We start from the raw sequence: 16,101 nt of genomic DNA on the forward strand, positions 1-16,101 counted from the left end.
CGATCGTCGTCAACGTCTCTGGCGTCTCCGACATCGACGCCCTCCGCCGCTGCCCCTAGCCGCACTCGACGTAGCTCCAACCGTGTGGGGCACATGCTGGGAGGCTGACGGGTTGATGCCACAAGCGGGGTGCCATGGTCGGTTGCCACCCATCATCGCCGATGCCACAACATGCCTAGGCCGCCTACAGTCCCTGGCGACATGGCCAAAACCATGGCAGCACAGGCAACGTTGTAGCAATCGGCAAGTCGCTACCCGGTGCGAGTAGGAAAGGCAGTTGAAGCATTTGCCGTGAAGCTCCGGGGGTACCTTCTGGGTCTCTAGAGGATGCTTTGCGTCGTGGCAAGGCTCAGCCGAAGCGGTTGTAGGTTTCGCCTCCTGCCGAGGGAGGATCTCTCACCACCCATCGGCGTTGGGGGTGGAGACCCGCCCACGATGGCCAAGGCACTGGCATGCTGGGATGTGGACATCAACTGGCCGAGTAGGCAGGCCACACACCAGTTGTGGGCACGGCCGACTACATTTTCCCTACCTTGGCCCATGACCCTATCGACCCGCCTCCGCTTTGCCACGGCCTAGAATCACGATTGGATGAGTCTGGGTGTGCGGCAGGGACGCAGTGACTGGCTTCGCCAGGCAACGAGCAGCGTCTAGGTAGCTGGTAGGGTGGTCATCGTATGACTCGTCACCATCGGTGTTCGCCCACCGGCGGTGCTTTGGGTGCCCACCTATGGGGCCACTCGGGTAGAACGGAGCTGCGTCTAGAGAGAGGGTGGGTGAGCTGGGGGCATCGGTAGCATCTCGACCATAGCACAGAGACATGGGTGGTGGCGGTGGAGTCACAGACCGTGGCGGCTGCTGCTATTGCCGTGTGGTGGCCTCGCCACCATCGGCGTTTGTGGAACCATCTACCCAGGGCCTGCCCCCATAGGAGCCAACTTCCTCTATGAGCTGTGGTGCGCCAGCGTCGGCTCTGATGAGTTGGGAGGCCATGGCGGCGGTGCCAGGCTCTAGCGGCGGAGGGAGGTGCGAAGGCGCCTACCGTGGCCGGGGCAGTAGCCTACGCCAGCGAGGTTGGTGAGGAGCCGCATGGCTGGGAGATGGTGGCTCATGGGGAGGGAGGGGTAGGGGTGGGGTAGGGGAGGGGACGGCGGGGGAGGTGGAGCTAGCCGTGGCTGCCTGCGCCAGTGAGGTCAGAGAGGGAGGAGTGGATTTGGGAGGTTGATGTGTTGGGGAGATGTGGTCCCAAGTGGAGCTTGCGAGGGAAGAGGAGGAGGGGGTGGGTGAGGGAAGGGGGCGGCGGACGCCGGCACTGCCGGCGGCGGTGGGGGTAAAGGCGGTGCCAGGGGCTAGTGTTAGGTAGGTTTGGGATGGGTCAGGCTACCCTCTCTCATTTCCCTTGAAACGCCTATTTGGAGCAGCAGAAAGCAAAAGGCAGCGAGGGTTTAAGGTGTTGTGAAAATTATATTATGTGAAAGCGCCACTTATGAAAATGTAGCTTCAGGTTCCATCAGTTTGGTTTGACATTCTACTTTTTAGCAACAGAGACACTTTCTAGCTTAACCAAACACAACCTTAGTTTCTAGAATCTGGAGAAGTGCTTTGGTGGCCGTGGCACATGGTAGAGAAGTTTGGTGTTTAGCTGCTTTGTGCTGTTTGTGGCTTTTTATTTATAGCTCAAGTGGAAGCAGCTCTAAACACGGATCCATATTTTTGCATGCAACACGTGTGACTCATATGGATTCTTGATTTCTTTCACACTGCATGGTGGGGCTAGCATAAAAAGTTTACTGTCCTATGCTGTCGGGGCAAAAAGTGACCAACACGTAAATATTTATAGTTTTGCCATACGTTGTGATCGGATGTGGCCTAGCACTCAATGACATAAGGTTTATACTAGTTCAGGCAACGTGTCCTACATTCAGTTTGAGTCGGTCAGTGACTTTATTCCTAAGCCTAGGTGCTCGAAGTTTGTTGTGGGGTTACAAATGAGAGGGAGAAAGATGGAGGGTGTAAGAGGCCTGGTCGGACTCTGGACTGAAGGGTCGAGAGTGATGGGAGCTCCTATATGCGCTAAGTATTCGAGCATGCGCTCTATGTGATTGATCATCCTTTTGTTGGGAGAGAGCGTATCCCCTTTTATAGATGAAGGGGATGGCCTTACAAGTGAGAGAGAGAGAGAGTATGTATTCTACTAAGTCTTGTTGCACACGCTGTCGGGTATGAGATGATGGTAGGTGCTCACAATGTTGTTTATGTCAGACGCATGTGGGAGGTTTCTACCGCATTCACCATGTATGGCAAATGATGGCGCCCATAACACCATTGATGCCTAGAGGCATGTGGGGGGTCTTACCGTGTTTACCTATTATCGGGATTGATGGCTCCCATAACACTGTAGGGTAAAGCGTCGGTGCCCACAACACTGCTTGGGTTCTAACATGCCTGGAAGGTTGCAGGGCACCCTTTTGACATGTCATGTCGGTACTGTAGGTGTACATGGTACGGTCCTTGGCATTGCGGTTGACTTGAGCGTCCTGCCTTACTTGCTCTGTCTGTTTCCTAGGTCCTCACTGAGCGAGTGTCCCCAGTTGGTTGGTCCCAGTCGGCTCCAACTATGCCAGTTGGAGCCGAGCTATAAGCATAGGTTCAATACATCCTCGGTCAGAGAGGCGGGTCAGAGTCAGAAGCGGCATTTAGCTAGGCCTTTCGGTCAGAGAGGTGGGTCAGAGTCGAAAGCGAGCAACGTTCCTCTTTGGCTAGGCCTTCCGGTTGAAGAGGTGGGCCAGAGTTAGAAGCGAGCGTTGTTCCTTCTCGGCTAGGCCTTTTGGTCGGAGAGGCGGGCCGAAGTCAGAAGTGGGTGCCGTTCCTCTTGGCCAGGCCTTCTGGTCGGAGATTGGATCACCCTTCTAGCATATCGTTAGGTATTTGGGCCGACCCAGGAGTTACGCATCATTCGCAATGTCGTCTACTAGGCTGAGCTTTTGTTGGGAAGCAGGTCCATGAGGGACCCTGGGTTTATGAACCCGATAGGAGCCCCCGAGCCCCTAGGCTATTCGGGTATAATCGTCTAGGGGATTTTTGTCTTGACAGCGGGTGCACGCAAATGCACCCACGGGTGTAGCCCCGAGCCCTCGGATGATTCGGGTAGAATCGTCTGGGGTTTTTTTTGTGTTGCTAGTGGGGGAGTTTTTCATTTCAACAGCGGGTGCGCTCACCCGCGAGTGTAGCCCCCGTGCCCCCGGGTGATTTGGGTAGAATCGCCTAGGGGGTTTTGTCAGTGGGCATGTGTGTGTGCACCTTGGTGGGCGTAGCCTCCTCCTTCTAGTTTCTAACCCATCATTTCTAGGAGCACGGACCTAGGCATTTGGTTGCAGCCAAGGGACTAGGCGGGACGGAGTCGTTAACCAGGGCATCAGGCGCGCCAAGGGGTAGCCGAGGGATCGGGCGAGATGAACTCATGGACCTAGGCGTCGGGCGTAGCCAAGGGATAGCTGAGGGCTAGATGGACTCATGGACCTAGGCATTGGGCGCAGCCGAGGGATTGGGCGAGACGGACTCATGGACCCAGGCGTCAGGCATAGCTAAGGGACAGCCGAAGGATTGGGCGAGATGGAGTCATGGACCTAGGCGTCAGGCGTAGCTAAGGGATCGGGCAAGATGGACTCATGGACCCATGCGTTGGGCGTAGCCAAGGGATCGGGTGAGATAGACTCGCGGACCCAGGCGTCGGGCGCAGCGAGGGATCATGTGAGTTCAAGTTATGGATCCAGGCGCTAGGCGCAACGAGGGATCGAGTGAGTCGGACTCGTGGATCTAGGTGCTAGGCACAACGAGGGATCGGGCGAGTCGGAGTCATGGATCTAGGCACTAGGCACAACGAGGGATCAGGTGAGTCAGAGTTGCGGATCCATGCGCTGGGTGCAATGAGGGATCAGGTGAGTCAGAGTCATAGATCCAAGCGCTGGGCGTAGCCGAGGTGTTTGGGCGTCAGAGTCATGGATCCAGGTGCTGGGCGCAACAAGGGATTAGGCGAGTCAGAGTCATGGATCCAGGTGCTGGGCGCAACGAGGGATTAGGCGAGTTAGAGTCGTGGATCTAGGTGCTGGGCGCAATGAGGGATCAGGCGAGTCGGAGTCATGGATCCAGGCACTGGGTGCAATGAGGGATCAGGTGAGTTGGAGTCATGGATCTAGGCGCTAGGCACACCGAGGGATCGGGCGAGTCAGAGTCACCGATCTAGGCGCTGGGTGCAATGAGGGATTAGGTGAGTCGGAGTCATGGATCTAGGCACTGGGCGCAATGAGGGATCGGGTGAGTCAGAGTCATGAATCTAGGCGCTGGGCGTAATGAGGGATCAGGTGAGTCAGAGTCATGGATCCAGGTGCTGGGCACAATGAGGGATTAGGTGAGTCGAAGTTGCGGATCTAGGGACTGGACGCAGCCGAGCTGTTTGGGCGTCCTAAGCCCCTAATCCCCATTGGGCTCAGTAGGGGTTGGTTTGAGTTTTCATGCATTACCCCATCCACGGTTTTTGTAATCGGAGGGGCTGAGCTAACATCGCTTGCCTCGATGGCTCGAGTGACATGCTCGGTGAGCTCGCAAATGGGCATGTTCGAGTGAAATCTAGGTCCGTCGTTCGTGATGGGGTCAGCATAGCCCTCTTGTGGCATTCCATTGCTCCTTAGCCCATGTCCCAATAGATGCCTAGGTCGTTTCGGAGACCGACCTGGGTGGCCCACTGGCCTCCCCTCGATGGAGATTCTATGGGCATGGCTCGATATTAGGATTGAACGAGAAGGTTGAGATGACCCTGTCCGCTTTGGAGTAGACTGGGCAAGGTCCACTGGGGCTCATCTATGTTTTCTTCCCTAGCTCTGTTTGATGCGAGGCAGCCTCGAGCCCTTTGTGGGCTGGCCTTCAAACCTCGATCAGTCGATGCTCATGTTGAATGAGGCAACTGCTGCTTTGTGATGCGACACAGAGCGTTATGATGCATTTAACTACATATGCGATGCTTTGGATGTATGGGATGAATGTGTGAATGTGTGTATGAATGATAGCAGATGAATGAATGATCATATAAAGAAATAGTGGGGGTTTGGTAACGTTACCTTGATGACTCGAGTGACGGGATTTGAGGAGCTCCTATCGGATATGTCCAACCAGGATCCATGCTCATCGTTCATGACAGAGTCGGCATGGCCCACATAGGGCATCCCTATGCTCCCTACCTGTCTCTCGGTGTTTGCCTGAGCTGTCTGATTGACTCAAGAAGCCTGTTGGTCTCTCCTGGGTGGAGATCCCATCGTTGGGCCCTTCCAAGTTTTGCCTAGGAAGGCAGAGGGCCGCCTGTGTGCGGTTGAGCCTTGTTTCCCACGGCCGACGTGTGATAGTGGTGGGCCATGCCTAGGCCATGTCCCATCTGACCAGGCACCATCTCGTTGGGTAGGGAGCGTCCCATCGATCAGGGCATGTCCCGTCGTATCCCATCCGCATTGAATGGGGGAAGGGAGAGGGGTTTTTGCCCTAATCCTTTGCATTTCCCCAACTGCCATGCCTCCACTTTAAATAGGGAAGGGGAGAGGGCTTTTTGCCGTAATCCTTCGCCTTTCTCCAACTGCTGCCTTTCCTCCTTCTTCCTTCTCGCCAAGAGTGCTTGTGTGCCATGGTGGTTCCTAAGTGAGAGGGAGGGTAAGTGAGGGGGAGAACTCATAGATCTATTTGTGAATCCAGAGCGCAATGTTGAGTTGGAGGCCATCTGAAGTGGTGTTGGCCGCCTTCGCCGAGAAGGGGCTGCTTCCACCGAAGGAAGTGGCGCACTAGATCCTGCGTGGGCTCCTTAATGAGTGGGGCCTAGAGCTATAGCACCTCAATCCAACTGGGGTGCTGCACATCACTGGCTTCGCCACCGTCTGCAAGGCCTTCATCGGGATGGAGCCGCTCGTGGATTTTTTCTGGCAGATCTTCACCAGGCGAGATTTGTCGGAGGGGAAGCCACCTAGGACCACGCCGATGGGGGGTTTTGCCCCTATAGTTGCTCAGGTCGGCCAGTTCATAAAGTTTGATGAGATGTTAGAGACATCCTACAGCTGTGGTGGCCATACTTCGGTAGGCAGCGTCCCTGTCCAGGAGCTGCTCCATTTGTATGGGAAAGTCTAGAGCTCCATGCTCTTTTGCTGAGCATCTATGGTTGCGACGCCCTTGAGGTACCCATTGCGCTCACCGAAGTTGAGGGAGTAGAACTAGGTGGGGCCCTTGCAAGTCTCTGAGTTGTGGGTGATGGAGGCTCGCCGTGCGAGCATGGCTAAAGGCATGCATCAAGAAGACATCACCCAACCTGCGGATGGAGCGTTGCCCCATCGGAGGGCGAACAACCTTTATCTTCGCTGGTCATGTTGTTAGCCAATGCCGCCGAGCGGCCACAGTAGAAGTAGCTAGCAGATGTAATAGTTTAAGTTCATGGGGGAACCCCGTGTGAACAGTTGTATTGATGAATACATCAATTTTTGTTTTGTGATGAATTACTTTGTTTGGGGAAGCTTGTCTCGTCTGTTCCTTATTTTTACGTTAGCATAGCTTTTTTTATTCTTACTTTTTTGCACCTGCCCGTTCGTTCCATAGGCTACAACCTTAAGAGCCCAGGTGTGGCCCGTGAGGCTCAGCTGCTCATAACCATAGGTAGAGGTGGGGCACGATCGGTCAGAATGTTGAAGCAAAGTTATGTAAGATAATTAAAGGAACGGACTACCCTTTCATTTGGGTAAAAAATGTATTTACCATATGATAGTAAAAAAGAGGTGGTATCGCACCCTCATGGAGCCCCCGAGTGACCTGGGCCAAAAGTGTTTGGGCCAGGGTGCTTTGTAGGAGCAAACATTGAATGTAAAAAAACAGAAAGACCAAATTTTAGGGAAAGAAACGACATAACCATTCGGTGTTCCATGTGTTGGTGAGAACATCACCATGGTCGTCCTTCAGTTGATAGGTGCCTGGTTGGATCACTTCGGTCACCATATAGGGTCCTTCCCATGGCGGAGAGAGTTTGTGCTTCTCCTTAGTCGATTGGGTCCTTCAAAGCATGAGGTCTCTGACCTCGAGGATCCTTCCTCTGATTTTCCTCTTGTGGTACCTATGGAGAGTCTGCTGGTAACGAGCGGAGTAGATGATGGTCATCTCATAGGCCTCCTTGAGTAGGTTGGCTGCATCTTGTTGAGCCTCCGTGGCTCGGTCATGGTCAGAGGCCTTCACTCTTGGGGCACCATGGTCGATGTCGGAGGGCAGCACTGCTTCAGTTCCGTAGGCTAGGAAGAAGGGTGTGAACACTGTGGATCGGCTTGGGGTTGTTCTCAGGCTCCAGAGGATCGCTAGGACCTCTGCAACCCATCGCCCAGCATACTTATTGAGTCGGTCGAAGATGCATGGCTTAAGTCCTTGGAGGACCATACCATTGGCATGCTCGACCTAACCGTTAGTATGTGGATGCCCGACCGAGACCCAGTCGATCCTGATGCCGTATCCATCATTGAAGTCTAGGAACTTTTTCTCGGTGAAGTTAGTTCCGTGGTCAGTGATGATACAGTTAGGAATGTTGAATCGATAGATGATGTCAAGGAAGAATTTGACCGCCTCTTCCGAGCGGATGTTGGTGATGGGCTTCGCCTCTATCCACTTGGTAAATTTGTCCACTGCTATGACTAGGTGAGTGAAGCCACCAGGGCCCTTTTTGAGGGGTCCTACCATGTCAAGGCCCCAGACCGCGAATGGCCGGGTGATGGGGATGGTTTGGAGCTCATGTGCTGGTAAGTGAGTTTGTCGAGCGTAGAACTAGCATCCCTCGCACCTGTGGATGACCTCCTTTGCATCTCATAGTGCGATGAGCTAGTAAAAACCTTAGCGAAAGGCTTTTCTGACCAGCGACATCGAGGCCACATGATGTCTGCAGATTCTAGCAAGGACCTCAAGGAGGAGCTATTTCCCTTGGTTGGTTGGGTTGCACTTCATGAGTACCCTCGATGGACTTCGCTTGTGGAGTTCATCAACGATGGCAATGAACGTCTTGGCGCATCGAGCAATCCATCGAGCTTCAGTCCTTTTGGGTGGGAGAACCTCCTCGAGGAGGTAGGCAAGTAGCGGCGCTCGCTAGTCGGTTTGATCGAGTGCCAACATGGCGGCGTTGGCGGGTGACGTCATCATGGAGGCACTAGGGTCGGAGCCCTCGAGCGCTGGTTTAGCATCAGGGTCGGAGCCCCCGAGTGATGGGTTGGCGTCAGGGTGTGTCTAGATTGGACCTTCCAGGATGCGGGCGGACGGCTCATGGAGATCATTGATGAAGACCCCGCTTGAAGACGGATCCCGCCTGGCGGTCAATTTTCCAAGAAAATTGGTGGCATTGCTGTCCTTTCGGGGGATGTGATGCAGCTCGATCCCCTAGAATTTGTCCTCGACCTTTCGCACCTCTTGGTAGTTTGCTGCCATGAGGGGCTTTTGTAGGGGGACTCCTTCATGACCTGGTCGACGACCAGCTCTAAGTTGTCATGAATGTAGAGTCTTGTAGCACCAAGCTCGATGGCGATGCGCAGTCCATTAATGAGGGCCTCGTATTCTGTGGTGTTGTTTGGGGCTAAAAAATGGAGGTGGATGGCGTAGCGGAGCCTACTCCCATCCCAGGAGATCAGAACCCCCCAACCCCCGAGCCAGGCGCCATTACGGACCCATTGAAGTACATCATCCAGTACTCATGGGTGACGTTCGGGGTCGGTAGCTGGACCTCCATCCATTTGGCGACAAAATCCGCGAGAGCCTGAGGCTTAATAGCGGTACGAGGGATATACCTGATGTCATGGCCCATGAGTTTGAGTGACCACTTGGAGATCCATCCCACGACATTGTGGTTGTGAATGATGTCTCCGAGCGGGTATGAAGTGATGACCGTGACTTCGAGGTCGGTGAAGTAGTGCATGAGCTTCCGGGTCACCATCAGCACGTTGTATAGGAGTTTTTGCACCTGGGGGTACCAGACCTTGGGGTCGATGAGTACCTCTCCAATGAAGTATACGGATCGTTGGACCTTAAGGTGGTGTCTCGGCTCCTCCCTTTCGACAACTAGGGCGGTGCTTACCACGTGGTTGCTTGCCACGATGTAGAGCAGGAGGGGTTCTCCCTGTTCGGGAGCGATGAGGATTGGGGCCGATGTTAGTGACGCTTTCAGGCTCTCCAAAGCCTACCGTGCTTCCTCAGTCCAGACAAACATGTCTGTCCTTTTGAGTAGCTTGTAGAGAGGCATCCCTCGCTCATAGAGCTAGGAGATGAACCGGCTCAGGGAAGCCAGATAGGCGGTGAGCCTTTGTACGCCCTTGACGTTGCGTATAGGGCCCATGTTGGAGATGGCTGTGATTTTTTGGGGGTTGGCCTTGATACCATGTTCGGACATGATGTATCCAAGCAGCTTCCCCTTTGGAACCCTAAAAACACATTTTTTGGGATTCAATTTGATGTTGAACCTTCGAAGGTTTGCGAATGTCTTGGCCAAGTTCTCGATCAGGTCGCAAGCTTGAGCCATTTTGACCACTATGTCATCAACATAGATGGTGATTGTTGTTTTCGGCCGCTCGGCTTGATCAGGCTGATCGAGCGGGTCGATTTGATCGGCGAAGCATTGCTGCATGCACCTTTGGTAGGTGGTGCCAGCGTTCTTTAGACCGAATGGCATGGTTACGTAACAGTATAAACCATACAGGGTGATGAATGAGGTACTAAGCTAATCAGTCTCTTTCATCGTGATCTGGTGATAGCCTGAGTAGGCATCCAGAAAGGAGAGGATCTCACATCCCGAGGTGGAATCAACTATCTGGTCTATGCACGGCAAAGGAAAGTGATCCTTTGGACATGCTTTGTTGAGGCCAGTATAATCAACGCACATTCTCCATTTCCCGGTCTTCTTTTAAACAAGAACAGGATTGGCAAGCCAGTCGAAGTGGAATACATCTCTGATTAATATGGCTGCTAGGAGTTTGGCGACCTCCTCGCCTATGACCCTACGCCTCTCATCATCAAAGCAACATAGGCGTTGCTTGGTGGGCTTCGAGCCTGGGATGAGGCGTAGTGCATGCTCGGTGATGTCCCACGGTATGCTCGGCATGTCAGATGGTTTTCATGTGAAGACATTGCAATTGGCGTGCAGGAAGTCGATGAGCTCGTATTCCTATTTGGTCGAGAGCTGGGTCCCGATCTGCACCATCTTGGTTGGATCAGTGGGGTCGATCCCCACCGTCTTAGCTTCCTTGAGTGGGCAGAAGGCCATCGAGGGGATTGGTTTGTTGCAGTCCATGACTGCGGGGGTCGATGACTCCTCAAGCGGGAGCTCAAATGAGTTGATGACAGCAGTGGAGAGCTCGAAATGCTCATGGTCGCACAGGAAGGCATGTGAGAATGTGCTACCCACAATGATGACGCCATTCGGTCCTAGCATCTCCAGCTTCAGGTAGGTGTAGTTGGGGACTGCCATGAACCTGGCGTAGCATGGCCACCCCAAGATGGCATGGTAAGACCCCGAGAAGTCTACCACCTCAAAGGTGAGCACCTCCGAGCGGAAGTTGGCTCAGTCACCGAACGTGATGGGCAGGTCGATCTGCCCGAGCTGGTATGCCTGTGCTCCTAAGATCACACCATGGAAGGGAGAGCTCGTCGGGCAAAGCTTTGACCAGAGGATATGCATGGTGTCAAGGCTATCGATGTAGAGGATGTTGAGGCCACTGCCTCCATCCATTAGCACCTTGGTCAGGTGCTTCTTGCGAACAATGGGGTCAACGATGAGTGGGTAGCATCCTAGTCTAGCGACGTGGGATGGATGGTCCCTCTGATCAAAAGTGATCAGAGATTCTGACCAGCGAAGCAAGGAGGGGACACCATTTCAGCGACGCACGCCTCTCGGTAGTGCACTTTGTGCTGGCGCTTGGAGTAGATGACATCGGTTCCCCCGAAGATCATGATGCTTTCCTTAGGGTCGAGGAAGCCGTCCCCATCCTTGCCCATTGTGCCTCCATTCTTAGTTGTTGCCTCCACGCCTTTTCCTTCTTTTGGCCCACCGGCCTATCATAGGAAACGCTTGAGGAGCTCACACTCCTTGTAGAGGTGCTTGACGGGGTAAGCGTGGTTGGTACAGGGGCTATCCATGAACTTGTTGAAGTAGTCAGGTAGGCCCTGCTGGGGCTGCTTGCTCGCACGATCAGCTACGACGACCAACGCGGAGTTGGCCGATCAGCGTCGATCCTTCTTGTTCTTTTTGCCCCTTTGTGTGGAGGGGCCCTCATCTTGGTCCTCGCACTTGGCCTTGCCTTTGTCCTAGCCTCCGTTGAAGACCGCTTCGACCACCTCCTCGCCAGAGGCATGGTTTGGGGTGACGTCGAGTAGATCACGAGTGGTATGGAGCTTCAGGCAACCAAACTTGTGGATCATGGATTCACAGGTTGTCCCAAAGAGGAATGCGTTGATGACGTCCACGTTGAGGACATCAAGAAGGGAGTTACACCGCTTTGAGAACCTATGGATGTAATCCCGCATGGACTCATTGGGCTCCTGCTGGTAGCTCTTGAGGTCCTAGGAGTTCCCAGGGCAGACATACGTCCCCTAGAAGTTCCCGACGAAGACCCTCTTGAGGTCCACCCAGTCGCGGATGCTGTCGTGTGGGAGGAATTTGAGCCACACTCGAACATGTTCCCCAACACAGATGGTGAGGTATTGAATGATGAAGTGATCATCATCCACTCCCCTAGCTCAGTAGGTGAGCCAGAAGTCTTTGAGCCATATACCGGGATTTGTCTCCCCGGTATATTTGGTGATGTTGGTCGGCGGTCGGAAGCGCTGTGGGAGCGGTGCTCTTTGGATGTGCCGACCAAAGGCCCGTGGTCTCAGGCCATCTAGGCTAAGACTCTAGTCGTTGGGTCGATGACCACACCTGAGGTGCGTTTCACCAGTCCCCTCGATGGTCCGGCTGGAGCCCGTGTCATCTACTCTCACCGTCACCCGATGGACATCATCATCATGCCGGGCCCGATGCCTATTGCTGATGATGCTGCAAGTGTCTTGGTTTGGCCCGAGGTGTTCGTGCATAGGCGGTCAATGTGGAGTGGATGCTGGGTCAGGCTATGGTGTAGCTGCGCCCTCATGTTCCACGCCCGATGGCTGTAGAGGCGAGCAGATGGAGCGATGCGTCTAGTCCATCCCCGCTCCCCTGGTGGGGAGAGATGTCGTGAGTCGGTGGCGCAATGTAGAGCTTTCTGCCTATTGAACGGTGGCGGTCTCCACCAGTGCCCGGAGGTTCTGGTTGATCGCCTGTTCCTGGGGGTTGTCTAGCTCGAAAAGGTCACGCAGAAGCATCGCTGCGGCTACAATGTTCTGGCCAGCCCGAGCAAACTATGGGGGATCGTTCCCCTCATCCATGATGTTGCGCTGGACCTAGCAGGCGTGACCCGAGGCGCCGCTCGCTGGGTTACATGCACGGGGCGCATTGTGTCGTGCCAAGCGTGCTAGCGTAGGTGGTGGCTGGTTCTGCCGCCTTTATCATAGCTCCTCACCATGCACCTGGGCACACGTGAGGGCATCTGCATGAGGGTCTAGAGGGGTGTGGGTCTATAGAGACTCCACCACCATTGGCGGCTGTCCTGGAGCATCCACCATAGCGCACTCGTGGGACAAAGGGTGGCTTGGTGCCACGACGTCGCCGATGCTGGAGCCATCACTCTCAACATCATCATCCATGAGGTTGTGAAAAGAGGTAGGAGCATAGCTTGCCATTCCCATGAATTTGGATGTGAGAGGGATGGCACCAGCATCCTTTGGAGCCCCCGGACATACGCGTCCATGGGGGACGCGAGGCCGTAGGGGAACCGGTCACATGGTGGTCGCGCTAGGGACAATGGGATCCCTCCAGAGAATCATTGAAAAACAGTAAATAGCGAGTAAATAACGAAGCGTACGTTACTCACAATTGGGTTTGAGCCCTGCGCGGGCTCATAGCGAAGCGCAGGCGCCTCATTGTTGAAGTCGCCGGGAGTCTCGAAGCTGACAAAGGACGTGCCTCCTCCGACGGGCTCCAAAACGAGTGTCTCCTCGCAGAGGTGTAGTACGTCGAGCCGATCAGCGATGAAGTCCAGGCTTTTGATGAGGAAGGCCTAGGATGGCTCAAAGATGGGTGGAACCCACATCCCAACAGGTGGGAGTGTAGGAAACTCTAGTGAGCCGAAGCGAGTCGTATCGCTTGAGCCCGCCATGGCGAAGATGGCAGAAAGGTGGGTCATTTGATGACCAAAAGCATGAACATACAACGGCGTCCCCATGGATGGCGCCAACTGTCGGTGCAGAAAGTGACCAACACGTAAATATCTGTAGTTTTGCCGTACATTGTGGTCGGATGTGGCCTAGCACTCAATGGCATAGGGTTTATACTGGTTCAGGCAACGTGCCCTACATCCAATTTGAGTCGGTTGGTGACTTTATTCCTGAGCTCAGGTGCTCGAAGTTTGCTGTGGGGCTTACAAATGAGAGGGAGAAAGATGGGGGTGCAAGAGGCCCGGTCGTACTCTAGACTGAAGGGCCAAGAGTGATGGGAGCTCCTACATGCGCTAAGTATTCGAGCGTGTGCTCTGTGTATCTGTGTGATTGATTGTCCTTTTGTTGGGAGAGAGCGCATCCCCTTTTATAGATGAAGGGGACGGCCTTACAAGCGAGAGAGAGAGAATACGTATGCTACTAAGTATTGTTGCCCACATTATCGGGTACGAGATGATGGTAGGCGCCCATAATACTGTTTATGTCAGACGCATGTGGAGGTTTTTACCGCATGGCAAATGATGGTGCCCATAACACTATTGATGCCCAGAGGCATGTGGGGTCTTACCGTGTTTGCCTGGTATGGGGATTGATGGCGCCCATAACACTGTAGGGCAAAGCATCGGTGCCCACAACACTGCTTGGGTTCTGACATGCCCGGAAGGTTGCAGGGCACCCTTCTGACATGTCCTATCGGTACTGTAGGTGTACAGGTACGGTCCTTGGTATTGCGGTTGACTTGAGCGCCCTGCCTTACTTGCTCCGTCTGTTTCCTGGGTCCTCACCGAGCGGGCATCCCCGTTCGGTTGGTCCTAGTCGGCTCTGACTGTGCCAGTTGGAGAAGAGCTATAAGCAGAGGTTCGGTGCATCCCTGGTCGGAGAGGCGGGTCGGAGTTGGAAGCGATGTTTGGACAGGCCTTCTGGTCAGAGAGGCGGGTCGAAGTCGAAAGCGAGTGATGTTCCTCCTTGGCCAGGCCTTCCAGTCGGAGAGACAGGCCAGAGTCAGAAGCAAGTGATGTTCCTTCTTGGCCAGGCCTTCCGGTCGGAGAGGCGGGCCGGAGTCGGAAGCGGGTGTTGTTCCTCTTGGCCAGACCTTTCGGTCGGAGATTGGATTGCCCTTCTAGCCTATCGTTAGGTATTTGGGTCGGCCTAGGAGTTACGCATCATTCGCAATGTCATCAGCTGGGCCAAGCTTTTACTGTAAAGCAGGTCCATGAGGGACCCCAGATTTATGAACCCGACATATGCAGTGTCCTCACGGTTGTTTGACCATGAGGCTGAATGAGTTTATCACCCCTAGTTTTTTGTCGTTTGCCGATTGCCCCCACAGAGTGTGCTTCAACTATTTGTCCCTGAGTGAGTGAGTGAGTGAGAGGGAGAGAGAGAGTTCATGTTGAATAGCCATGGACCCAAACCCTTGAGTCCTTGACCACCAATGGATTATTTACCATTTTAAGCATTATCGCAACTCGCAAGCATCTCGTAATATACTTGCTTAATTTTGTTTCTGTTCATCGGCTTATGCCCTCTATTACATCCTAAATCATTAATTCATTTCATGCATGGATCAGTCTCGGGCTAGACCGATTTTACCCGAAAACCGAACCAAACCGGCTGAGCCAAAAAGTCATTTTTTCGGTTGTTTGATTCGGTTTTGGTTTCTGCATCTATCAACTTCAGTGTTTAGATATGACTTCAGTTTTGGGGTGAAACCGAGACAAACAAGCATTGAAATCGAACTCACCACTCCTGCCTCCCAACCCAACCTCACCTCCAAGCCCAACACAAGCAGTGGCATAAGCCGTATAAGCCCTGTCCCTGCCCGACTGCCCCACCCCCACTTCCCCAAACCCCCACTCCATTCACACTCTAAACCTAACTCGTCAGTTTTCAATTTTATAGTAAGCCGATCGGTTACTGATTGTTGGGAATCGAACTTTTTAGAAACCGGATAAACCAAGCCGAAGTGCGTTTTAAACCGATTGCCCAGTCCTAGATCAATTAATGAACATTGGTAAGGTTTGTCTACATAGTCAAAGGTTAGCTCCAAGAATCTACTCGGACACAAAAATAATGACAGTATGATCACATATTGATGCGAGTATTCAACTAAAAATAGGTATATAAACAAAAGTACATAGGCCTTTTGTTGATTGCCCATGGAAGCAGCTCGTTGGAGAACTAGAGAAGCTCTCCTTAGATAAAAAGTTGCATGATTGGCGGGCCTTACTTTTTTCTTTTATATGGGCACTAATATATGTGAGTGTAGCCCACGTGTCAACTCTTGTTGCACATGCGTAGAAAGTATGCTAGGCAACTCATCATTGCATGAGATTCATCCTAAACGCCGAGGAGTCGGGCAGTAACTGGATCCACTATATGCTTCCCTTTTTCTTTGATGTCGTGTCATATTTGGGGTAGATAGTGTCTCCGGTGGAGGAGGGAGAAGGTGGTACGTGGAGGAGATATTATATTAGGGAGAATACATTGCAAGCTGTGTGGATCTTGGGTGTTGGAGAGGGAGATGGTGGAGGAATGACACATGTGGAGAAAGGATAGAGGTGGCAAAGTAGTGCAAGCATGGATGAGGGAGAGAGGCAGCGAAATGGGGTGTGTGTGTGGAAGGGAGAGTGACGCCTTAGCGGCTCATGCATGGATGAGTTAGAGAGGAGGCGGTTGAGTGGCTCTTGGCTCGCACACCACTTAACTTAGGATTTATTTGGTTCGATTTGCTGTGAGCCGTTAACTATGAAAAAGCTGATTTGAGCTTTG

At 53.3% G+C, this 16,101-nt stretch overlaps 1 protein-coding gene across 1 annotated transcript; it reads right to left on the reverse strand.

Moving 5' to 3' along the window:
* Positions 1-10,204: 10,204 nt before the first annotated feature.
* Positions 10,205-10,507, reverse strand: LOC136465968 (uncharacterized). Its single transcript, XM_066464497.1, has one exon. The coding sequence runs from the start codon at positions 10,505-10,507 to the stop codon at positions 10,205-10,207; it is 303 nt and encodes a 100-aa protein (XP_066320594.1).
* Positions 10,508-16,101: the final 5,594 nt, after the last annotated feature.

The sequence above is a fragment of the Miscanthus floridulus genome, chromosome 7 (assembly GCF_019320115.1).
Source record: "Miscanthus floridulus cultivar M001 chromosome 7, ASM1932011v1, whole genome shotgun sequence".
NCBI classification, from domain to species: domain Eukaryota; kingdom Viridiplantae; phylum Streptophyta; class Magnoliopsida; order Poales; family Poaceae; genus Miscanthus; species Miscanthus floridulus.

Excerpts from the sequence above, each read along its gene's own strand:
- LOC136465968 (XM_066464497.1), bottom strand. The coding sequence starts at position 10,507 with ATGGCAGTCCCCAACTACACCTACCTGAAGCTGGAGATGCTAGGACCG.